At 37.0% G+C, this 25,968-nt stretch overlaps 2 protein-coding genes and 1 long non-coding RNA gene across 5 annotated transcripts; 1 reads left to right on the forward strand and 2 right to left on the reverse strand.

Moving 5' to 3' along the window:
• Nucleotides 1-479: 479 nt before the first annotated feature.
• On the reverse strand, nucleotides 480-20,504 carry LOC146476634 (uncharacterized). Its single transcript, XM_085114511.1, has 4 exons — nucleotides 20,433-20,504; nucleotides 5,623-7,434; nucleotides 3,677-4,441; nucleotides 480-2,083 (listed from the first exon to the last, which is right to left on the reverse strand). The coding sequence occupies exons 2-4, from the start codon at nucleotides 7,403-7,405 to the stop codon at nucleotides 1,608-1,610; spliced, it is 3,024 nt and encodes a 1,007-aa protein (XP_084970637.1). The 5' UTR covers nucleotides 7,406-7,434; nucleotides 20,433-20,504; the 3' UTR covers nucleotides 480-1,607.
• LOC146476635 (P2X purinoceptor 4-like) lies at nucleotides 7,967-25,818 on the forward strand. 3 transcript variants are annotated; one of them, XM_085114513.1, is made up of 13 exons: nucleotides 7,967-8,183; nucleotides 8,907-9,078; nucleotides 9,750-9,897; nucleotides 12,726-12,846; nucleotides 14,349-14,435; nucleotides 15,351-15,489; nucleotides 17,290-17,375; nucleotides 18,286-18,330; nucleotides 18,529-18,619; nucleotides 19,951-20,016; nucleotides 20,436-20,552; nucleotides 21,751-21,832; nucleotides 23,596-25,818. In XM_085114513.1, the coding sequence occupies exons 1-12, from the start codon at nucleotides 8,041-8,043 to the stop codon at nucleotides 21,790-21,792; spliced, it is 1,257 nt and encodes a 418-aa protein (XP_084970639.1). In that variant the 5' UTR covers nucleotides 7,967-8,040; the 3' UTR covers nucleotides 21,793-21,832; nucleotides 23,596-25,818. The 3 variants fall into 3 exon arrangements, with proteins under 3 accessions (XP_084970639.1, XP_084970640.1, XP_084970638.1); XM_085114514.1 differs by having other exon boundaries at nucleotides 7,968-8,183; nucleotides 21,754-21,832; XM_085114512.1 differs by lacking the exon at nucleotides 21,751-21,832 and having other exon boundaries at nucleotides 7,981-8,183.
• LOC146476636 (uncharacterized) lies at nucleotides 11,609-12,568 on the reverse strand. The gene is made up of 2 exons (XR_014865614.1): nucleotides 12,429-12,568; nucleotides 11,609-11,998 (listed from the first exon to the last, which is right to left on the reverse strand). It is a non-coding gene; the product is annotated as an uncharacterized LOC146476636 (long non-coding RNA).
• Nucleotides 25,819-25,968: the final 150 nt, after the last annotated feature.

Below are 25,968 nucleotides of genomic sequence, written 5' to 3' on the forward strand. Positions count from 1 at the left end.
AGAACAAATTCTACTATCTTGTCCCCATACTTTCCTTATAAAATTACTTATTAAAATATCAAGAAAATTCACCTTAATAATAATAATCGAATATTTATCCAGGATAACCCTTCAGTATAGAATACTGTTATCAACGGGGTCCTGTGAGTGATTGCATCTTTAATTCCCATGACCTCAGGGGTTGAATAAGCATACAAGGGGAAACTTGTTGCTGATCACTGTTAGGGCTTAAAGGGTTAAAGGGTAAGGGTTTGGCCTTTTAAGCAGTCAGCCTCCACATCTAGAACTTTGGTGTGTAGTGCTCAGTCATAGGTATAGCAAGTGGGAGTGTTGCTGGCTACATGGGCTTACCCCCCGGAAGGCTCAGGGCCCCAAACATAAATAAGGTTAATTGGTGCTTAAACGGACGGGGTCTATTTCCGAAGACCCTGTAGGCCCCCCTTCAGAGATTTCAGAGGGCCTTTTTTTTTTTTCAGAAATTGGGGCCTTTAGATGTTTCAGCTTCTCACACAGAATAAATGCTTAATTTAATTTATTAGTGGTGCAACATAAATATTTTGAGATACGGAATTGCTTCGATAGCTGAATAAATTTGCAACACTAAATTTATACCTAAACAAGTGAAAACAAACGATAAAACCGAACAACGTTTTGGAGTCGTCATGACGCCATTGTTAAGTTCGAAGTGATAGAAATAATGGCGTCATGACGACTCCGAAACGTTGTTCGGTTTTATCTTTTGTTTTCACTTGTTTATGTATAACTAAACCTTTACTTTTAACGCTAAATTTGTAAGTGTTTAATGCAGTAGAATTTAAAAACATAACCATGACACAAAGGGTATTTAATCCACCATACTGAAAAAGATGGTGAATAGTACATATACCCATAATTTTTAATGCACAAAATCCCTAAAAATGCTCATAAAAACACAGAAAATTTCTAAGAACTTCAAATCTAGCATACACAATGCTGTTAGCAAAGGGAAAAAAATTCACAAAAACATGGTGCTTGTATGTGTCTATTGGCCATCTTAGGTTTGCAAGGTTCTGTAGTAAAATGCGCAGCCACCATCAGTTCCTGTATGGTGGATGTCAAATCTCATTTGATAGGAACACAGGCTTCTTTGGTGAAATTCATGAACCATATTTGATTTGTATTTGCTGTAATCCTGCAATGCTACACTCTAGAGTAAACCGTGATTTGATGAAAACCATGCATTTGTGCTTAGAAATTTTTGCAGGTGCTAAATTTATTTTATGGTTGTTTCCACAAATAACAAGTTCTGCTAATTTTTGTCAACAAGAATTCATTTACTCTAGCCACCACTAAATTTCCCAGTGTCACTACTTGATACAAAACACATTAATTTTGAATTATTTCGTGCATATCTCTTTAACACCTTTTAAAACAAGACTAGTGGAGTCAAAACGATTAAGATGTGAAATAACACAAGAATGAAAAGAGCTTGTTTCGTTTTCCATGCACTTAAACGAGAGCCCAGTAACTTCAGACACCTTTTATTGGCAATAGAGAAAGTTGCCATAACAAGATGTATGCCATTGAAGTTTTCTCTAGAGACATCATTCAGCCTTGAACATTTTAAACTAAAAAGAGAATTCTCCATTACTTGGGTGATCATTCTCCCATTGCCTGAGGTTTTCTTCAAGTTCCTCCAGCAACAGAATCCTCTCTTTAATAATTGACTGTTGCTTCTCATGCTGTAGCCTCTCATCTATTGCTGATTGCATTCTGGCTTGATTCCATTCAATTGATGCTTTAATTATCTGCGTTTCCCTGAACTCTTTGCCACATTTCAATTCCCTTTGTAATAACCGTGCCTGTCGCTTGAGAAATCGTAATTTCCGCTCGTACTCTTTACAGTAACTTTCCACAAGCATTCTCCTATCAGCACTATTGGACCCAGGAATCTGACCAGACGCGGAAAGAACAAAGTCTACAAGGCTTTCTGGTTCATTAGTGTTAGAGTGAGGACTACATTCAGAGGTAAAATTCATGGAGCTAGACGTGGATTGTCTGTCTTCTGTGCCATCATTTCCTCCAGTTTGATCCAATGCTTTGCCTGAAGAAGATAAAATTTCAGACATAATATTCCTTGAAATTTTTATCCCACATGTTGAATTTGTCACCATGATTGTTTAAAATTCAAAACAAACATGGTGACCAACTGACAATGTCTTCCAACAAAACTAGTCTTATAGTCACATAATGTAAATTGTGTGTGAACCCTTTAAGCCCCAACAGTGATCAGCATCAAATTTCTCCTTGTAACACCAATCCTTATTCAACCCCTGAACTCATGATACGATCACCCAAGGTGAATTGTCTTGATATTTTAATAACTTCTCCTCAATACTTTTATACGAAAAGTATGGCGGCAAGATAGGAGAATTTGTGCTTTGAAATTGAAATTCAATTCAATTCAAATAAGGGGTTAAAGGATAATAATTTACAAAGTAAGTGCAAATGAGGTTTTTCCTGATCAAGATGACAGACCTCTCAACCTCAAAACACCCACAATCTGGAGACTGAGGTAAAAAAATCTGGAGATTGATCGATCGACAGACAAAACCAAGTAAACACAGGTGCTAATCAAAAGAAACTGCAATTTACGCCAGTGACCAAAATGTGAGAGACTGGTAATGAAAACCTAATTTGGCACATGTCTTCTATATATGGTCATAGACCGCCTTTCCAGCAAACAGACAGATGAACTTAATGGATTGATTTGCAAGAAAGTCACCTAAGCAAGCCAAAAATGAAATAATATAGAAGAAAATTGTATCCTTTCAGCTTGTGACTCCGTTTATCGTGAGATTTTTGTGTCTCGTTGTGAGTCCGTGAGACTGAACTGAAAACCATGAGTGGCACAGCAACATTGTGAGACTTGAGAGGTCTGAGATGACGTTGACTTTACCCAGCTGTTAAAACAATTATATTTCCAGCTAAAACAATTATTCCACTCGTGCTCATTAGACATGGTATGATTACAGCCAACTAGCCCGGTTGGCTTAATCTGTCATCTCATATCCAATGCCCACTTGTACCAGCCTCAGTATCAATGCGTATATTCTCCTCACTACCTTCCATACATTTCTTATGACACTGGTTGAGAGAATTTGTTTGAACATCCAGGCATTTATCTAAAGTGATCATTTTGTTAATTCCGATAATTTTCAATTGTTAATTTCTGTGATCTACACGTTTCATTTAGTAATAATATTATTATTGTAAAGACAAATTAGATGCTAGTCACTTTAAAGCCATGTTCAAAGTCTTGATGAAGTTCAACACTTGTAAGAACATTTTAGAGACTGATATTTCTAATCTTTCCAATCAAGTTAGAAATAAATTTCAGAGCAAGACCATGGAATTGCTTTAAAAGCAAAGGGCCAGTTATTTAACAGAGTCTAACTTACGCCCTGGCTAAAGACAATAAATTAGTGGGCGCCCAAATCTGTTTATAGGTGGTTTATTTTAAGTAGATAAATAGTTTTCTAGTCTAGGATGCAAGCCTTTTTGTTACTATCAGTAATAGACAATGTTTAGATATGATTGTTGCCAAAATTGAAAATGGCTCAGAACATGGTTTTGTTAAACATCGTCCAAAGAGTCTGGCGAAGATGCAGATTCATTTCCTTTTATTGAAACCAACCTATTATTAACTCACCGTGTGTCATATCAGGCTCTCCAGAACAATCATCTTCCATAATTCCACTCATAAGACCTGTGAGGTACTTTAAAACTTCTTCGCCCACAGCACTTCTTCTGAGTATCTTCTCCACGCTTTCTCCTTTCTTGTTGCAATCTGACAACATACTGGACAGGATCTGATGAGTGACAGTTGGAGAGGATTTTTGCCCCCTTAGCAGAAAGTGGACAAATACTCGGAACAAGTAAAAAAGTGCTGTTAATTCCGGAACTAACCTCTTTGGTGAGAACAAGTTAGCCAATGAATGAAGGACAGTGTTTCCTTGGTAATCCTTTGCCGAGAGCAAAGAAATGGCATGGCTGTGCCTATTCAGAATCTTAAAGATACTTACAACACTTTCACACAGGAACAGACTGCCAGAGGGCTGGTTAACCAGTAATCGCACAGTCATATGTAATGGAGTTTCTTCAGTAATGGGCGTGTGAACGAGAGGATGGAATCCAAATTCCGAGAGGACCTCCAAAGCTCTGTTCTTTCCCAGCAAACAAGCAAGATGAATGATGGAGTAACACAATTTTGGCACGGCATCAAAAACTACAGCCTTGAGGTCCCAAGAAGTTTCTTTGAGATACTTTCTGAATCTGGAACATGATTCCTTTTCAGCTGCTGGCGTTAACATGCTCCCATGGTCAGGTGTGGCACAGAGAAGCTGGATTAGCTCATGATGTTTAACACTGCAGTTGCGCTTGCACAGAAAAGAGTGATTCTCTGAAAAAAAGGAAATTTAATTTTGAAACAGTTTCTTGTAGACAGGTTATCTAAATGGGGAAACCTCCCACCGGGCTATGATATCCTGGGTCCCTGGGTGGAAATCTTATTAAGATCTTGCTAGATCCTGTAAGAATCTTATAGTAGGTAAGTAATATTATAAGTAAGTTTATTTAACCAGGGTAGCCCATTCAGCTATGAGGCTGGTATCCATAGCGGCCCTGGCAGAATAAGAATAAAAATAACATTAAAATCTTAATTAGATCTTCTTAAGATTTGTTAAGTTTTCAGATCTTAATAAGATCTTACAACACTTCTAAATAAAATCGTAACACAAACTTTACTATCTTCAACATTTTTTTTGTAAGAAAGTTGTAAGGATCTTGACAAAATCCTCAACCTAACGATCAATAAGATCTTAAAAAGTTTTTTAATAGGACCTTATCCATTTCTTAATACTTTCTTATTAAGCTCTTATCAAAATTTGTAACAAGATCTTACAGTATTAGCATTAACTTACAAGAATCTTGTTAAGATCTTAACAGTAATTAATTAAAAATATGATCTTAAACTGATTTTGAAAAGATCTTACCTATTTCTTAATATTTTCTTAATATGATCTTGATCAAAATTTGTACCAAGATCTTACAGCAATAATTCGAATTAAGACCTCACTGCCTTTATTATTTTGGTAAGATCGTAGCATAAATTAAGAACAAGATCTTTAAAACCAGTTCTTACGAAGATCTTGTAAAAAAAAAAAATTCTGATAATTTCTGATTTTTGATGACTGGCTGCAATTTGGCGAGATACATGTAATGGCCAAACAAAAGTGTCAGTGGCTCTAAATTTCAATGTTTTTGAATTCAAAATGAAAATCTCTGCAGTGAACGGGCCCTTTAACCCTTAATAACAGAGAACAAAGTCTCCTACAGTATCTCATCCCCATACATTTCTTATAAAGTACTAGTATTGTGGAGAGGTTATTAAAATATCAAAAACAATTCCCCCTGGGTGATCATATCCTTAATTTGCATGGCCTCAGGGGTTGAGTGTGTATTGATATTACAAGGAGAATTTGATACTGATCACTGTTAGGGCTTTAAGGGTTGGTACAGAGTTTGAATTAAATTTAATTCATGATAATTGTGCAAAGAAAAATAAAATAAGGCAAAAATTACCTGTAGAGTCTGTTCCAGTTGCTGATGTTTCTGAAGTTGGTGAATCCCTGTAATCTGCTGATGAAAAATGCACTTCTAGACCTGCAATTTGAGAATGTGATGACATAGACACAGACGCTGTGGATGGCGTGGATCTGTTTGCATGCCCACTAGGCCACTGATTGGACAGGGAACTAGTTGATAAAGTAGCCGCAGAGGGATTAACTGCAGCAATACTTGGCACACAGTCACTTTGAACAGTATGGCAACTACTTTGAAGATTATTTGACAGTGACAGAACTGGACTTTCAGTGACAGTCTCTTGCATGTTTTCTCCTCCACCTTCCTGTGAATCAACTGTGATTTGCTCCTGTGCAACCTCATTGCTTTCTTCCAAAACAGCGGATGCTGCCTGACTAGCAACATTAGGTTCACTCCTCAGTCTCTTCTCTTGTTGAAGAATGTCAGACATAGTCTCTCCAGAGAGATTTTTGCAATCAAAAAATTCCAGCACTTGGCTTTGATGGAGGGGTCCCTCGACACAAAGCCTTTGAAAAGTGTGAATAATTTCCGAGCAAAATTGTTCATATAACCTTCTCTTGGTTAGCAATCCGTGAAACTGAGAAACACCTGTGTCAGAAGATTCTGCAGCCTTGATCTCTTTTGTGATATCTCTGATTTGTTTAGCAAACATATGAAGGATGGTCTCTTTCTTGGCAACATCCTGCACTAGTAGAGCATTGCTGTCATACTTCACAAGAAGCTGTAAAATCTGTCGAAAAGCATCAACTTTCTCTTCAAAGGAGGAAGATGGCATGAAGCGATGCATGTTTCTGAGGACTGTAAAAAGTGGTGAGTTTTGCCCAGAATTTCTGAAATAATCTAAGTTGCCCAGATGTAATTTCAACATAAACTCCAACAAATCACACTTGCCAAACAGAACAGCCAAGTGAACAAGAAGCTGGCGCAGCATCGAGGTGGAATCTTGAATAGCTGCCGATGACTTCCAGCCATTCTTTATGGATAACTTAAAATGGTTCTCCAGACATGTTCTCCATTTGCAGTCATTTGAAACACCAACTGCTAATACCAGTGGATTATGACGATGTGTACAATTGTGTGCACACAGTCTTGTATGAACATCATTAAGTGCATCCTCGAGTGGTACCGTTATGCTCTTACTGAGTTTAATCTTTTTCCTAGGTGGTTGATTTATCTCTGCACTAGACTGCAATCTCTTGGCATTTGTGTCTGAGACCTCACTTACCAAAGAAATATCTGTCTGGGATTCAGATAAGTGATGTAAGGAAGTCGATTCAACTGACCCATTACAGGCCAAACTTACGGAAGAAGATGCACCAGATGCACTTTCCTTTGATCTGTTATCTGTGGAAATGCGCAAATCAGTTGAGTTGTTGGAGTCAGAATCTGCAGAATCTGTCTCCTCTGATAAACTGCAATTTTGTATACGTGAAACAGTCAAAGACACTGTTTCCTCTGATATGCTGCAAACTGTGGTTGTAGCTGAGACAACAAGACCTTCAGAATCTGTCATGGGTGTATCCGAAGTACACTTACTCAAAGATTCCGTTTCTTCCCACATGTTCACACCAAAAGAGTGTGTTTTAGTTGGCAGATCCGTCCATGTGGAAACTGGCTTTGGGTGTGTACATGTAGGAGCATAATTTTCATTTGTGGAATCTGGACCAAAGGTTTGTATTTTGGCAGCTTGCGTCCTGTTCACACGGGAACATTGTTTTGCATATGAATGATCCGCTTGTATCTTGCTTACACAAGGTTGCATTCCAGTGTAATATGATTTATTCCTCACAGCTGACGTAAAAGAAAGGAAAAAAAAAGCATCCTCAAGAATACACGTTACCCTGACAATAATGAATAGTCCATAAAACAAAGAAAACGAATAAATTATCTTACACGCGGATAACCCAGAAATCGTGCATGTGTTCACACTCTGAACCTGCATCGTAATTTTTTGTTATGGAATTCAAAAACTTTTAATTTGTAGACAGTAAGTCTGTCGTCTGAATGTAAAATCAGACTGTTTTCACTGTTTCTATGAATTACAAAAACCTGTCGAATAAATATATTGAGCCTGATCTACCCTGCGAGCAGAGGTAAACCTGATCATGATTTGTTTTTTTCTGAAGTCACCAGTTGCGGACTGTTAAGCTAAGTTGCTACGAAAGAACAAAGCACAAATATCACTTGTTTTTCGATATTAGTGAATCCACAATCCTTACATTTTCAATTATTCTTGTGTTCCTTTTCTGCTAGTCTTCCACGTCGATGCGCTTGCAAGGAAAATCAGCCAACAAGCACAATGCCGCCATTTTGGTTTTCGCTCGAACTTCTGAAGGGAATATTGAAGTAGGCATACACAACGTGATCGTGATTTCCGTATGTTTCATCAGATCAAAGATGGTGTCTTGTAGCCAAATTTGCGATGTTGTCCTTACAGCCTTCTTTGAATATGATACCGCCAAAATAGTGCACATCAAAAGCAAGAAGGTTGGGTTGATCAATCGGCTCATACAATTAGCGATCATTGTTTACATCATAGGGTAAGTGCCAAACCAATTTCTCAGTTTTGTAAGACTGTACGCGCGACATGGGAATACACCTGAAATTGCGCTGCGGAAAGTGTGCTTCAATCGATCGACATCAAATTGGTTTAAGAATTATCTCTTAAATAAGTAGCAAAGGAATTTAAAAAGAGAAAAAATAATCCCTAAATATATTTCTTCTCTTTTGCGGTCTGTTCTGGGAATGACAACAAACAACACCAAACATCAAACAAGAAGCTGCTGCGCTGTGCTGACTGCAGCTGGTTAAGTTAAAATTATTGCGTTACTACGGAGTTAAACTCTGGAAAATGAAGGGCATTTGTGTCTGATCAGCAAAGAATTCTTCGGGCTTGATTGATGTAAAGTCGTGGAATTTGATCCCTATCATTTATACATACTTCAGGTTGATGATTGTAGACATCTGATGTGCATAGATACGAATACGCAATAATGTTCTAATTTTAGAATGGATGAATGCACGATAAGGAATGATTTGTCAGTGGTGTGAGGTTTGGATGGGGTGCTAAAAAAAGTTTTTTTTAAGTCAACAAAATCATTTACATTTACATTTAGAGCCCTGGGATCTCAATGACGTAACATGATTACCTTTTTATCTGATCAGGCAGTTGTATGTTTTGGAGAAATGTCATGCTGATCGCTATATTCAATGTCTGCGTTAATAATGTCTGTGTTAATAAAGGTTGTTTTTGGAATTCTTAGGTACGTGATTGTCTACAAGAAGGGGTACCAGGAGTTTCAGAAGCCTTACAGTTCTGTAACGACAAAAGTGAAGGGCGTGTCACTAACAAACCTCACAAACAGTAGTAATCCGCTTCCATTGTATGGAGGAGTCCACGTCTGGGATTCATCTGATTTTGTGATCCCACCAGAGGTAAAAAGTAGAGCAGTGATCAGCATCAAATTTCTCTTTGTAATATCAAAGGTTATTCAACCTCTGAGGTCATATTTTAACTCTCATGTGAATTTTCTTGATATTTTAATAACTTCTCCCCAGTAGTTTAAAAGAAAAGTATGGGGACAAGATAGGAGAATTTGTTCTTTGATATAATTAGTGATTAAAGGGCTAAACATGGAAATGCCTGATCACTCTAATGAACTACACTATTTATGAGTCTTCATTACCATTCCCACCAATAGAATCATCATTATTACCACCATCACCTTTAATGTTATTGTTAGTAATAATCATCGTTCTCATACCGTATAGTCATCATCATCATCGTCATCATACTCATTGTAACCATCACCATCATAACCATGACACTAACATAATCTTCACAATGAGTATCATCGTCAGTATTATCACCATTTTCTTCATGACCATCATCATCATCATCATCATCATTATCACCATTGCCATGGGTGTCGTCATCAGTATCATCAGCATTGCCTTCATAACCATCATTATCATCATTAACTTTATCCTTATCACCATCACCATCATCATTACTAAAGCTGTCATCATCATCATTGTCATTTGCCACGCCATCATAGCCATTCTACTTGTCAATAACTAGATATTCTTTTGCCTTTCACTCACAGGAAGATAATGCAGTTTTTGTGATGACAAACATGATCATCTCTCCAAACCAAAACCAGTCAACATGTCCTGAAGATCCAAATTTACTAGATGTAGACTGCACAAAGGACAGTGACTGCCCTCGGCTAGAACCTGTCAAAAATGGTCATGGTAGGCTTCAGAGCACTTTTATATAATGTCAGGAATACACAATTCTAGTCAAACCTTAGTGATCTAGCCTACGAAGCAAGTTCTTCTATCTGGGCTCTCAAGCTAGGGAGTGAGCGGTGTGCAAAGCAAGCCACAAGAGGAATGGGACAGGAGCAGGAGAAGGAAGTGATAACTCTTCAGCCATTGTTGCAAGCTCTCCTTCTCCCTCCCCCACCCCAATCCACTAGTGGTTTGCTTTGCCTGCTGCTAGCACCCTAAATATATGTCTCGCTTGAGACCCCAATTGAAGAGGTGCCTCAAAAAAAGCCATAAGTGACCTTTGATGAACTGCTCGTTCTTCTACCGAATTGCCTTGTTTTCACTTGTGAAACAAAAGGAGAATTTGACCATCCATAAAAAGTCACTTAGGGCCTATTCTGCGCACCCCTTCAATATTACTGGAGAGCTTGCTTGCAGGCTACCAGTGGTTTAGCTATCTACATAACAGTCAATCATTAATAATTTTTATTAAAAACTGCATCATTATATAATGCAATTCGAGGGATTTGATTGGCTTAGCGGCCATGGTATATGAGCAATTATACCATGGCCGAGAAATGGTGACCATTAAATTGCCTTCTGGTCGTTCTTGCACAGCGAAATCAGTAAGATCTAGCAATATTTCTTGGTTGTTTTTAATAAAACAATTATTCCACTTGCGCTTGTTGGATATGAGATGATTATGGCCAACTCGGCGCTACGCGCCTCGTTGGCTATCTATCATCTCATATCCAACGTGCGCTCGTGGAATAATTGTTAAATACCTAACTTCACCAAGGACATAGGGGTGACTAAAGCAGTTAGTTCACTGATTACACACACCAGTCACAATAAATATTTATCACCGCCATGTAAAATTCTTTTACAGTGTACTATCACAAGACAAATTAACTTCTGATCACAAATTATTCACCCAAGATGGTGATTCTATGGTCTGAACACTGGATATGGAGTGGAATGGAATGTCCTCTAAAAAAACTACAGTAATCAAAGGGCTGAGAGCATTACCAACCTAAATGACTTTTCAGATTGCTTTTTGTTATTTTAGCTCAGATTCAAAGGAGTTTTTAATTTGCATGTGGCTTTTAATTCCTGCAGGAGACACAACATGTTTTATTTGTGGCTTAATTTGCTCTTTATTTGCAGTAAAAACCTATGATTATGACCAACAGACAAATCATTGGAACAATGTTTCCTGAAGGAATTCAAGGCAACATGCAAAACATTCCATGAATCTGAGCTAAAACAACAAGAAGCAAATTGCTTTTAGCTGAAAAAAAAGAAGGTATTTTTATAGTGGATATGCACTTAGCTACCCAAAGCTAGTTTACAGGCATTCCACTGAAAAATAATGGAAATAAACAATCAAATTAAACATAACAGGTTAATAATCCCAACTGGCAGGAGGCAAACCAGTTAGCTAATATACAAGTGTGGCCAAGGACAGGGCTTGAACCCGGGGCCTCCAGATTTCAAATCCAGCGCCCTAAACTGTCCCACTGAAAAGGCATTTGGTTGGGTTGGTTATGCTCTCAGCCCTTCAATAACTTAACATGTGCCTGGCCTCAGATCATATTACAAAATGGGACATATAATAGAAGAAAGTTTTGGGTTATCTTTTGGGACTTTTGGCTGACTCCTAACTGATGTACAGTATGCACATGATCCATATAAAAGGAGGATATTACTATCTTCCCGGCATGCACCGCGTAGCAACTATATTATCAAACGGCTGGCCCCACGTGAATTTCATTTTTCAATGAACGCCGTCGAGATAGTAACGCGGCAACTCGAGGTTTTCGAGAAATCGAGTGTTATTTGCTTGAATTGCGTGGATTTAGCCGTCGATATCAGGCAGTCTTCGGAAATGCTGCCATTTATAGAGTATAAGATGCTTCTCGGGCACGTGAACTTTCCAGATGAGCTGAGAAATCGGAGATTGGTGCTGTTTCCGAACACGCCGCAAACAGTGACAGTTTGAAAACGTTCGATCGACCGCTTGAAGCACATTTCGTGCCTTTCTCGGCGACCTCTTCAGGTGTTGACTTGAGGGTAATGGCTCCTACAATAAAACGCACTATATGAAGCGAAAACATGTAAAGAAAAGCTCGAATACTAGGAGCTTGGAACATGAGTCCCAAGCAATAAATTAAAAATACAGGTCGAATCATGACACAAATCGCGCCAAAAATCCCTCACATTCAACTTCAAAATTCTTGTTGAAAACGTGGAGTCAATAGGAGTCAATCAGTTCCCAGTGAAACTTTGAAATATAAAAGCTAGTATTTGAATATTATAATCCTATTGACTCGTCGTTTAAGTTCCCAAATAACGCATTCAAAATAGGTCGTGCATATTCAATAACAACAGTCATGGTTGACAAGCCACGAACAATACGCAAAGTATTGCTGTTTTGAAGAATATCTCTCTCTGAAAAATATTCCTTTCCCTTATTTGAATGTAAATGAAATAAATAAAGAAAAATTACTCACCATGGATCATTTGTGATACGAAGAAATCCAGCTCAAACTTGGCCTCAAACACGCGCATTCCTCTCACTGACCGGAAGCCATTTTACCGAAATTGGCGCAAGGTACGATGGGAAGATAGTAATATCCTCCTTTATCCATATACATATACTTTCATTTTTAAAGCCTTTAGTTAGTAATTAACTCACTCACTTCTCCACCAAAAAAGTGTGCATAATATTTGTACATGCTTACAAGTCTGAGGCAAATCTGAACTCCTTTCATTTTTTTAGTCCGCTTTAACACTTTAATTCCATTTAGGCCTCAAGACTGGAAGGTGTGTGAAAGCTGATAGAGAAGGGCCATCTAGTAAAGTTTGTGAAATTTATTCATGGTGTCCTGTGGAGATTGATGAACTCCCGATGCCTGGCTACAATTTGAGGTGTGTGGACACTCCTTTATATATTTGATAATCAAGACCACTAATGATCAGCAACCATTTTCTCCTTACTGTCTTCGACATAGAATTAATACACTCCTAATGTACAGTTCCAGAAAAAATCTATACCCACCCCATGGAAGGTCATCAGAAATTCTTAGGTGGAGGGGGGGAGGGAAGTCAATATTTTAGAAGCAAAGTATGAAGCTAAACTGGAATTTCCTGGGGGATGGGGGGTGCAAAACAAAAAACCTTCTGTGGGGGGAGTATGGATATTTTCTGGAACTGCATGATTCAGATTGGAGTCAAGGTTGTATGACACAATCAACAAATGAATGGATCTTGAGACGCATACCTGGCATCCCCTGCTGATTTTGCAGGGGCAGATGACATCATCACCAACTTGGCGATTGAGATGATCAAATGCACTCCCTTATCTTTGATTATTACTAGTTACAATAAAAAAGTAGAAACATGATCAGCAAAAAGGAATATTTTTGTGTTGATGTTGAAAATAATGTTGTGCAGTTCCAGAAAATATCCATACTCCCCCCATGGAAGGTGTTTTGTTTTGCACCCCCAATCCCCCCAGGAAATTCCAGTTTAGCTTCATACTTTGCTTCTAAAATTTTGACCTTTAAGACCCCCCCCCCTAGGAATTTCCGATGACCCTCCATGGGGTGGGTATGGATTTTTTCTGGAACTGCACATTATTCTTCTCCAAACTATAATGAGAAATAAGTGGAGTCCAATAAAGAGATGGAAATGTCGTTTTTTTTGTATTTTGTCTTATGGTGATCACCAATTTACTTTTAAAAATTATTCACAATTCAGTCAGTATAAAGCCAAATATTATTTTTCACTCCCCCACTGATGGAGAAGCACACTTTCTTTACAAATCATTCCCCTTGATCCATATTGCTACTTCTCTGCCAGTAGTTTAAGCCCAGCATTCATCAACCTTATTCCAAAATGGCTTCCATTTGTGGGAGCAGGGATGGCGCAGTGGTGAGAGCGCTCCCCTCCCACCAATGTGGCATGGGTTCGATTCCCGGTCTCAGCGTCATAGGTGGGTTGAGTTTGTTGTTAAGTTTTCCTCCCACCACAAAAACCAACATTTCCAAATTCCAATTCAACCTGGAAACAGTGAAGAGAAAAGCCACTCCGTGGATTCCACTGAAATTCCAATTTATTTTATTTATTCTTTTATTTGTGTTCCAATTAGCTCTTCTTGCCTCATTCAAGTTTTTCATTCAACTTTTGATTTTTGAGTTTGAGAATGCGGTAAGAAGGGTTAACTTGAATACAGACGCAAGAATGTTAAAATGAAAGCCATTTTGGAATAAGGTCCATACCAATTTTTTTTTTTTTGTATAAAATAAAATAATATTGATGAAATGACACTACTACTAGCACTAGTAAATATTTGTTCTGTACATGAAGATGCATGTTGACCAGCAGGTTTTTTTTTTATGAAAAAAATCTTGTTGTATTTCCTTACATAGTGAAAAGATTCCACTTCTGGATGCTGCCAAGGATTTCACCCTGCTTGTGAAAAACAATGTGCAGTTTCCCAAGTTTGATGAATCATTGTAAGTATTCACTCCTGCGAGATTTCCAGTAATAATGTTCCGTAGAGTTAAATTGAGAGTAACATGCTGTAAATCAAATGTATCACTTTAAAGGGATGGTGCCTGCAAAACCTTGAAAAATAAACACTCCGTAAACTCATCAACAATAGATGAGCTTGGGAGGTGGTGTCTAGAAGGTTGGTGGAACCAGGTAGCAACCCTGCGAGCAGCCACCACTAACGGCACTGTCACACTGAACCCAATCAGTGGAATACTTACCAGACCCGATACTTACCAAAGGGAGGGCTGAGAGGGGTGGGGGCTTGCAAAGAAGGCAAGCAAAATGACCTATCTCGTGGGCCAACAAGCAAGGAAATGTGATGTGAACCATGGGGCGATCCCCAGCAGGGAGCTCAAAGCTCACCCCTGAGCCGTGACGAGAGGCGACCGCTGACTGGCATTGAGCTGACTTTAACCTTGCCTTAATTACATTTAGCCACATAAAAGGGTGTGCACTGTTTTGACCTGAATAAAACTTTGTCTTTATTGGTACATTCTGTTTACAAACTAACTAGTATGGCTGGCCAGTTCTGACAAATGGGAAGTGCTCTTAGTTTGGTTTGATCTGTGGATTATAAACAAGAAACAAGAAATGAAAAGTCCATGTCAAATGAGTAAATGACAATACTTTCCCCAAAATCTCTGATTTTTGAAGGTCAATGTGGAGCATAATCATTTTCTGGAATGATTAGTTATTATTCAGAATGTCTTCAGAAATCTTTGGAAAGTCCTGTTGTCTTCAAAAACTCCTGACTAAAAATCCTGGATAAAAATCACATGCCTCTGAGTCAGAAAAAGTTGGCAGGTATACAACTTGTGTGCATGAGTTTAATGTACACTTTACTTTTGTCTCTAAACACATTTACTGTGTTGCAGGAGAAACATCATGACCACAAACAAAACTTACATAAAAACCTGCAATTACGACCCTGACACTGACCCCTTGTGTCCCATATTCAAGTTTGGAAAGATTTTGGAACTTGCAAAAGTCAATTTTGAGGACATAGCTTATCAGGTAAATCCCATATGATGATTCTTGTTTTAATTATTATGTGATGTGCACTAAGTTACATGTAGCTTTTGCTATATAAGTGTTGAGGATGATGTATTATTTAGTAATGACACAGGCAAACTTGGAAAAAGGATTTCCAAGTGCTCTTATTAGGACTCAAACCTAAGATCTTCTGATTACTTGTTCAGATGCTCTTATTGACTACCACTTAGCTACAGGAGACTCCTGGGAGCTAAGGCCATTGCCTGATTTCATACCGTGGGGGTCTGGGTACGAGTCTGTGTATTATGGGTTATGGGACTCAACACCCACATAGCCGGAAAGAGTACACCACACTTTACAACATTTCCAAGTTTGGTGTTAATCAAGCTAATATTAGGAAAGATACAGCCATTCAAAAACTCCAAATTTTACAAAGAAATGTATGGAACGCCGGACACACGTCCGGCGTTCCATACATTTCTTAGTAAATTTTTAAGTTTTTGAATGGCTGTATCTCGCCTAATATTAGCTTGATTGACACCAAACTTGAGGATGTTGTAAAGTTCGATGTGCTCTTTCCGGCTATGTGGGTGTTGAGTCCCATAACCCATAATACACAGACTCGTACCCAGACCCCCACGGTATGAAATCAGGCAATTAAATTAGGTTCATGTGACAAACATCCTGCATACTGCTAGAGGATTGGAATGTCAATGAGTGGCATATGGGCACTGAAAGGAAATGTGATGTAATATATTTTTTTATAAGTGTTAATTATTATTTATTTATTAATAAATTATTGTTATCAAATGAATGTTTTTAACCTCGGCAGGGACTCCTGAACAGGATCTCAAGTAAAACAAAAGTTCTAAATTAAATACTTCTCTTTGTTTTGAATATCAACATAACTTTGGCACCTTCTAAAAATTGAATTTGATAGTCAGAATACTGAAATGTTACATTATTGGATCATTGTATAATTGAGTTCCAGGGATTTGATTGGCTAAGCAGCCATCAGGTATATGAGCCTTTATACCATGCCCGAGAAAAAGCGACCATTAATATTAATTATTTTGTCTTGTGATTGTTCTTGCAAAGTGAAATCAGTAAGATCTAGTAATATTCTTGTTGGATATGAGATGATTATACAATGTAGTCACCTATCTATCATCTCATACAAAATGCACACTTGTGGAAATATAATTGTTAAATTTTATATAATACATTGTATTATACAATACTATTGTGGAAAATGTAAATTGTATTGGTCTTGCAAATTTTGCACTTGTGTGTATATGTATTAAGAATTTTTTTTTTATTTCTTATTACTCAGATTGCTTATTGATATTCTTTATTATTACAATAAATAATAATATTGTTTTAATATTGGTACTTAATATAAAACAGGGCTTAAGACTAACAGTAGCCAGCCAGCCAAGGATTAGTAAAACTTCAGTTTTGAATAGTAAGTTTTGCCCTTTCATCAGCCATTTCGGCTAGTGAAGAATATTATAAAGCTCTGCAAAGTCAAATAAAACTGAATTTTTTTACGCGAATCGAGAGAAGAGAATTTAATTAAAACAAAATTCTATTAGCAGCTTTCATAGACTTCACTACTTTAATTAAAAAAATAAGTTGAAACAGCTAAAAAGGAAACAAATGATGCACTTTTCTGAGTTTTCCTGTCGTGAAAGCAACAAAATCAGACCTGTTTCTAGCCATTGGGCTAGTGAGCTAAAATGTTACTCTTGAGCCCTGTCAAGGATGTTAATGTTAAATATAAGAACCACAAGTAAGAGTGTGCTTTTTTGGTCATGTTAGGGTGGAGTCATGGCTATTGTCATCACATGGAACTGTAATTTTGATTCACTGGCATATTCCTGTGAACCCAAGTACTCATTTAGAAGGTAATTAACACTAAAACAGCGGGTTAACTATTTCCATGCTGGGGATTTTGGTTGAAGTGTCTAACTTTCAATCTGAATGTGAATGATTTAAAATTGTCAACATTTCATCTCTTTATGGATGTGTCGTTTCCTCAGATATGCAAGAAAATGTTGCAGCACACTGTCAGCCCTATCTGAGTGCAAATTTAAAATGGGCTCCTGCAAATTGGCAAGAAAACTGAACAAAAGGCTGTGAATAACACCGCAATGGATCATCGATTCTTCCATCAAGGAGAGGAGTGGTGGTTACTTAATTTACCAACTCTACATCTTTGCAGAGAATTCTTGAGTCAAATACAACTATTTAAATTTATCAAAGGAGATTCTGCTACAAACGTAGATAATAATATTATTATATGTCCTGACAGGAAATCAAGAAACTACCATCAGTACAAGCTTTATAAGCCTTTTTCAAGAACCAGCAATCTTTCAAATTCTTTTGTTCAGTGTACAGACTAAAAACGCTCTATGGAAATCACTTTAACTAGTGACTAATTTTTTTTCTTCAGATTTAATATGCTACATGCTTTTGATTACTGAATTATCAACTCCTTATATTACTAGGGTATTTTATTGCATATAGATTCAATTTAAGACATTTTTTTTATTGTTATGTAATTTCATGGTACAACTTAATATTGGGATTTAGTTCTCTTTAGTTGTAACCCATTTGAATTTTTTCTTCTTCAGTGAAGTTGCTATATAAAAAATATTCCAAGGGGCAAATATGACTTTAAAATAAATAAAATTATTGTACTGGCTTGCAATGAAAATTGTTTTCGTGTTATTGGTAAATAATTTAATGGTTTTATGATAATTTAATGCCTTTCTTTCTTTCTTTCCTTTTTTTTTTTTTTTTTTTTTTGCTTAGACTGGATGATTCCAAGTCTCCAATTGCCCCAGGTTACAATTTCAGGTATGACTATATAATTTAAAATTTCACACCCTAAACCAGTGCTTTGAATATTTGATGTGACTTTTCTTTATACCATTTACCAGAGTCAAGTAAATTATCATCTTGGTTGTCCTTCCCTGAAAGTCTACTAATTCTAAATTGACCCATCAAAATATATTAACCTCCATTCTTGTTCTTTACATTTGTGAACTGTAACAGATATGCAAATTACTATGTCCAAGACAATGTCCTTCGCAGAACTCTGATTAAGGCCTATGGCATTCGCTTCACGATCCTTGTCTATGGAGAGGTAATTCAATACATTTTCCAGTTGCATTATAGTTTTAAATTGTAGATGTTTAGATTATTGGGCATCTCATCAGACATCTAGCTGAGTTTGACTCAATAGAAACCCATCATGACCATTAGCCAATGAACAAAATACAGGTCATAGTAATTCTCAGACCATAACATTAGGTCACTGTGATACTTATATATATACAGTTGAGCCTCTCATAAGCGGACACCCTTGGGACCAGAAGAGAGGTGTCCTCTTATAGGAGGTTAAAAATGTAGTGCTTGTATGTAGCTGAGAACATGACCAAGTGTCCACTTAGGAGAGGTGTGCGCCTATGGGAGGTGTCTGTTAGCGGAGGTTCGACTGTATATAAAAATATAATAAGCTAGCCAGTACCTCCTAGCCATGTACTAGTACCATGTACTAATAGTTTTTAGGGCTACAAGACACTATCTTAGTTTTTAAGGTTATAAGACACTAGCCCTAAAAACCATCCACAAAGACTTTTTTACAGTGTAGTACAAATGGCTAGGAGTCACTGGCTAGATTGTTATATTTTTACATGTCTGTAGCAGCTTGTTTATTATCAGTGCTACAGTGACCTTTTTTTTGTATGGGCCACCACAGGACCACCTTCTGATGATAATAATGGGACTACCACATTATCATGGCCACTGCTTTCACTCCAACAAAACCTAACACAGTAATTTTCTCTACCTGAAAACTGCATTAACCAATTCTTCCGGCTAAAAGTGAACAGATTCTTTTATTTTGATGACCTTTCAGTGATCATATAATTTTATACTTTAAATCCTAATAGTGGTTGGCACCTCCTTTCTCCTTGCAGTTTTCTATATAATCAAACACAAAGGTCATCAAGAAGAAAGGAAGAGATTTCAAAGCAACTTCTTCCAGCCAGTGTCATAAGAAACAAGGAGAATTTACACATTGGTGTTGGGGTGTATTAGATGACGAAGTTCCACATCACACAAAAATGCTAAAAATTGATGTGTGTTAAAAAATGCTCTAAGCCCAGAGTGCTGTGATGTTCATTAGCAGCAATGAATAGCTCAAATTTTTCTTGTTATTTGCAATGGACGTTAGGAGAATGCATAATATTTGTGTCGCTTCTTTCTGGATGCTGTGCGATTTCAAGGTTTGAGCGCTGTCTTGGACTGGCTGACCACTCGCCTCGATTTCTTTCAAGAGCTTTGAATCCCACTGGCAAAGTGAAGTCCACGGGTTGATTCGCTTTGGTCTAGATGCCATGAGATCGAACGCACTTTACTTATCCATGATTATTACTAGTTTATTAATTTTTTTTTCATTATTTTTCCTTTTAGGGAGGGAAATTTAGTGCAATTCCACTGTTTCTTAACCTGGGTTCTGGCCTTGCCCTGCTCGGCATTGTAAGTCTCACAAATTAACTTTGCGTACACCGTACTTTTTTAAAAAAAATAATTTTTGACTGTTGTTTCATACTGAGCAAAACACATTCCTAAGCAGCTGAGGATACCCTCTTGTTGACCCATGTAAAATTTGATATGACCACAGGCGGCCCAAGCGCGAAATAAGAGGAATAAATGACACGTACGAGACCCTTTTAGACGCCAAATTTAAGACTTTCGGTTCGATTTATTCCACATTGTGAAAGTTTTACCGCCTAAAACCTACATATTAAGAATCAGAAAATAATAAACTATCATACGAGAACAAGAATTTTTTTACTGCACAGACGCTATAAAAACCATTCAATTCTCGTGAAAGTTAATTGCTGAAATTTTTTTTGCTTATGTTGTAGTTACTATCTGACATTTTTCCTTACCAGGCAACAGTGCTGTGTGACGTTGTAGTTCTCTACGTTCTTCAGAAGAAATACTTCTACAGAGAGAAGAAGTACCTGTTTGTCGAGGATTCAGGGAGTGAATCTGAGGCCAATTACCAGGTATTAAACAACACTGCAGAAAAATAGAATTTTTAAAATGGACAACCACTTTGACTTTGTAACAAGACACGTTTCGATAGTTCAACGATCATCATCAGTTGTGTGTTCGTTTACAGTTGTGATTCAAATTTATGCAGGCAATGGAGTAACATATTTTGAAATTAGCGGACAATATTTAAATGTGGGAGATTTGGAACAATACATTCCACAAAACCAAAATACAATGAGGAGCAGTGTATAAATGACTAAAATAATTAGAGCTATCACACAAACTTGTATGAATAAACAAAATTAAACAACAAGACACTAATGTATTAGAGAAATAACATTAGAACGAAAGAGTTAGGTGGGCTGTTTATTTAACATGGGATTTTCCCAACAGATATGAGATATTATTAACATCTGTTTGAATGCTCTCAAACTTATTAATAATTCATGAAGAGAAAACAAAGGAAATACCTCCCTTTATCCGTCCCATAAAGGGAGGTTTAGAAACGTGATTTTAACTATCTTAAAATTTGGTGAACCAGCTTTCGCTTTGAATTTCTGCAAGAATTATTAATAGTTTGAGAAGCTCTGCTATATCACACATTCAAGAGAGTGTTTCATTTGATTTCCAAACACCACAAAATTGGTTCAAAAAAAAAAAAAAACTCCGTTGAACTTTATTTTTCAACCCACTTTTCAGCGTTTGGAAAGAGGATGAAACATTCTTCCTCATAATTATTTGATATACTACATCACATGTTAGTCAAATATAGAACCATTTTGTACAGAAAAATACATAATAAACAACACCACAAGAAAGAACTGTTCAACATACATATATTGCACTTTAAATGGCAACATGTTTGGACTGCACACAGATATAGGTGTGCTAAAAGTTAGAACCATATTCAATAAATAATACAATAAATAATAAATGATAATAAATAATGCAATAAATAATACAGCTGTACAGAACTTTAGTCGGCGGCTATTGTTTGAATTGTTAAATTTATGATTTCATTCACAGACACAATAGTTAAACCACCTTATGCAGCATATTAATGAACAGCTCCCTCCTTATTTTGCTGTGTTCGGCGAGTTCAGCCTCTAATTTATTGCTGAATTGCAGTTTTCTTATTGAATGACCAAGGACCTTGGATGATTGACCAACAAAAGCATTTTATTTTTAATTTGTATGTGACTGCATCAGCAGCTTGTTGAACAAGAACAACAACAACAAACAGAAGAGTAATCAAGAAGAAGAATAAAAATTTATATACCTGCATAGAAAGGTATTCATTTCCCTAATCAAGGATTTTATTTGCTGCAAATTTTGAAGCTTATTTTATACTTTACTGGTCGTACTCAAATTTATCGTTTATTCAACATAGGCAATTCAAACTCCACCCAGAATATAGAATGAGCTGAGCTGTGCTTAATTTCTGCTAAAGCGTCTTGACCAAATCCAGACATCATGAATTCAAATCTCACCAAGATAAAAGATTCTCCTCTGATTCCCGATGTCCCAATGTCTTTCCTAGATCAGAAGAATTCACAATTTTCCACTTTATAATTTCATTTCTGCTTTTCATTAGCCTTCTTTCTAATGATAATTCAGTGGAAAATTTGCTCTTCATATGTGATAGATCTCTGTGTTTTCTCTGGTTGAATTCATGTTATTACTATGCAATCATTCTCTCCTTAATGTTCAATCCTAATATTTACTTTTAGTTGGGGGACATTTCAAACAGGATTAAACCAATGATGTTTCCTGATATTAGGCTATAAATGCAAATATATTTTAAAGCAGTTGTTAGGAACACAATTTAGATGGAAAGCTGTTTAATCTTTGCACAGTTTTATTTATGCAGATTTTGATTCGCATTCATCCTCACTTTCATAAGTTAAGCCCATACTGCTTAACCCAACCCACATCCTTGTGTATCCTGTGGCCAGATAAGCTCATGAGCTTGCAAAAACTCATGCAAAAGTCGATAACAGTTTTATTTCTCGTATAAATAATGTAAGTTGCCCAGAGCACACCAACAGCTTGAAACATCAGGCCGTGTGACTAAAATATTCTACTTAAAGTTTCGCTCAAAAGAGTACCTGAGCTACTCAAACATGGGGAGATTTTCTTAAAATAATTTTCTAAAATATCGAAGAGAAGCAGTTCCGTTCTCACAGTGGCTTTAATATGAATGGATGTCATCCACAGATGTGTACAGCATAACAAACAGTATCGCAGGAAAGTGCTACTTGCTTTGATAGCTTTCATTTGAACGGGCATACTGTAGCTAGAGCGATCCTGTGTGACATGGTTAGCGGTACAACTGGATTGTGCAGCACAGTAAATATTGATAAATACCTTTGTGTCAGGGAATTCGCTGGAGTTTAAGTTTGCAATTGTCCATCGCGGTTTTGTCCGTTAAATCCAAACTTTGCGACATCGTAGAGTAAAATTCTGCTGCAAAGCCATGATCATTCACCGAGGTCAGAATTCCCTTGATTGAGACTGGGTAGACACTAGGTAACCTTTCCTTGTAGACACCAGTCTCTTAAAACAGTTGCGCGTTCCATTTCAATGAAAAGGGGACCTCCTGTAAAACCAGACGTATTAAGCAATATAAATCAGCTACAAATAAGCCGTGGATGTTCTTCCATAAGATCGTGACGAAGACACCATATTCCTAAAAAGGTGTCAGCGTATCTGACTAGTCTCTCCTAGCCAATAGCGTGTCAATGCTAATATAAGTTTCCTCCATTTTGTTTCACCAACACAGTAAAGAAATTGGGAAACGGCAACCGGTAAACGCGAAAAATGGCGGGAAAATCGTGGTCACGTGGCCAATTTTTGTCTTTCATTAACGAAACATTCGCTTGCTTAATTCTCTGAAGACATGTCCGAGATTTTTGGCCATTAAACCCTCTTTAAAGCAAGAACCACATCAATTGATTCAAGATTTGACTGCGAGATAGATGGTTTCTGTAGTTGTGCATGTGTTTGTTGGCCATATCTCAGAGAAATCAGTCATTTTCATCTTGTTCTTACCAGAGATCCCGTGGTCTTAACAGTACAGCCGGCAGCATGGACCGTGACAGCAAACAATATACAGCCTTAAATAACGAAGAGGACAGTCACGGAGACACCACCCAGGCTAACAGATGACACTTAAGAAACACAGCCCATAACACTGGGAGGTTCAGCTTTCTTAAAGGCAAGATAAGACGAGACTGAGATTGGGCGAAAGTTCACAAGAGTTAAAGTTCTTTGATGGCGTAGTAAACTTAGTAACAGGGCATGGAGGTTGAAAGGGGAACGAAATTTTTAACTGTCATTGATTCTGTTGAAAATTTGCGTGGTATTGCACGATCGATTATAATAAGTGTTTACAAACTGAATTGTAATTGGTTGCCTAATGGAAGCTAGTTGCTGATTGTTTGATTACTGACAGTCAATTCAAGAGAAAAGGTGAACTCAAAACACAGTTACTTAGGGAAGCGAGCCATGTTTTAAATCCGACGTGAATTGACTGTTATCTTCGTTACCACCAAACAATTAAAATGGTCGTTTTTCTAGTTAGTAAATTTTTTAGAAGCGTTAATCTCGTGGGTCAGCCATCTAATATAATAAAAAAAAATTGGCCCTGTTTGGTTAGGTAGCTCCTCCCATATAATCTGATCTAAAACCACTTTCCTAATTACAAAATTTTAAAACGTAGATCATTGGACATATAACATTAACGATAAACGTTTGGCAGATTTTGACATATATTATTAGCAGATATATGATAACAGTGATGTCCTTATGAAAAAATCAATCTAGACCCAAACCTATGACAACTTGTCTGTATTACCTAATGCAGAAATATAAGCGAGATTGATGTTAATACTTTACCTGTAAAATTCCTTCTCATAAGACCTCAAATGGGAAGAAGGAACTCTACAGGAAAGTACTTCTCGGTGACTTTCATTTGAATCGTCACACTTTAGGATTTTATCCACAGACTTAAAAATTTGAACCACCCTGCACAGCATAATAAAGGACGGACCATTTTATTTCTGGGGCGGAAAATACCGAAAAAAATTCCTGCACGAATAAAGTGCTGGGAAAAAAATCTTGCACCACTACCGAAAAGGAAAAAAAAATTGGAGCAAGCTCGTTACTTCCCGAAATCCCTAAAGGCAAGTGGAAAAAATTCGTGCTGAGTATGATACTGAAAAGACGAATTCTGGTCTAAAAAAATTCACGCCTAGCAAAATTGTCCAACCCTCCCTGTCCCTCCCTTAGAAAAAAAATGGACCATCCCTAAACAGCACGAAGGAGAAGTGCTGCTCAGTAGCTGTCAATTAAATTGTCCCAAAGGAAAAATGTAGTATAATCAAGTGAAAAACGTAGTCCAATGAATATATTATGGTATATCTACATGTCTCAGTTATATTTGTTATAATACCAATTTACTTAGGTACAGTTGTAATTTTAATAGAGCGGTTTTCAACTCATTTTCGAAAGACGAATGTAATTCGTGTTAGCCTCGGTTTCTCTACTGCGCTCTGTCGTTAGTTAACAAAACTTTTGCAACTTTGTAAACCAACGAGAAGCAAATCGCAGCTTGTTCGCACGCATTTTCCCGCGCTTGGCGCCGGGTACATGTATTTCCTTTGACCTCTGATTGGTTCATTGCGCTGTTTGCGTCTGTTGTGATTGGCCAGAGAAATTACTTTGGTTTTGGTTTTAGGACACTCATTTGAAAACCGCTCTATCTGCCCATAAGAAAATAGGCACTGTTTTGAAACAATGTTAGATCTTATAAACAGAAACAAGGATATTTTGTCCGCATAACAATATGCATTTTTCAAGTAAAAAGTCAATCATGGATGTCTAGGGTAAAATATTCTTAATTAGTTTAGAGACGTCATAAAGCGATTTAGAAACAATTATTCTCAAAAGATTTATAGAAAGAATGCAAAACACTACGGCATTTCTGCATGTCTCGGTCAGATTTGAATATAATACTAACTTGCTTAGTTACAAGTTATATTTGTAATTTATTTGGTCGTAAACATAATTAGCATTGATGTGAAACAGTGTGAGTTTTTCCAGGTTATAAATAGAAACAAGAATATTTTGTCCTCATAATAACGTAGGGTTTTCAAGAAAAATATTTAAAATGGCTATAAAGCAAAAATTATGATTAGGTTATAGACACGATGCCATTAGCGATTTAGAAATAATATTTCTCAACTTAATAAAAGATTTATAGATGTTTAAATATGACATTTTGGTTGTGATATTTTGCTGAGTAATTCGAATATTTCTCCACTTGTTTCGCGTGTTACAAATTTATATTTTAGAAATGAATGAAATAAGCAATCTCACATGAGATGTTCAAGTCACAGAAAACCCAGCAGATGTATCCTTTTCAAC

The sequence above is a fragment of the Pavona decussata genome, unplaced genomic scaffold (assembly GCF_977016875.1).
Source record: "Pavona decussata unplaced genomic scaffold, jaPavDecu1.1 SCAFFOLD_76, whole genome shotgun sequence".
NCBI lineage: Eukaryota > Metazoa > Cnidaria > Anthozoa > Scleractinia > Agariciidae > Pavona > Pavona decussata.

Bases quoted from the DNA above. Each gene is read 5' to 3' on its own strand.
- LOC146476634 (XM_085114511.1), bottom strand. From the start codon at position 7,405: ATGCAACCTTGTGTAAGCAAGATACAAGCGGATCATTCATATGCAAAA. The intron at 4,442-5,622 runs GTAATTTTTGCC...CCTTTTTTTCAG, and splicing joins AACTGGAACAGACTCTACAG to AGAATCACTCTTTTCTGTGC. The intron at 2,084-3,676 runs GTTGGTTTCAAT...TATCTTCTTCAG, and splicing joins ACACGGTGAGTTAATAATAG to GCAAAGCATTGGATCAAACT.
- LOC146476635 (XM_085114512.1), top strand. From the start codon at position 8,041: ATGGTGTCTTGTAGCCAAATTTGCGATGTTGTCCTTACAGCCTTCTTT. The intron at 14,436-15,350 runs GTAAGTATTCAC...ACTGTGTTGCAG, and splicing joins CCCAAGTTTGATGAATCATT to GAGAAACATCATGACCACAA. The intron at 17,376-18,285 runs GTAATTAACACT...TTTTTTGCTTAG, and splicing joins CCCAAGTACTCATTTAGAAG to ACTGGATGATTCCAAGTCTC.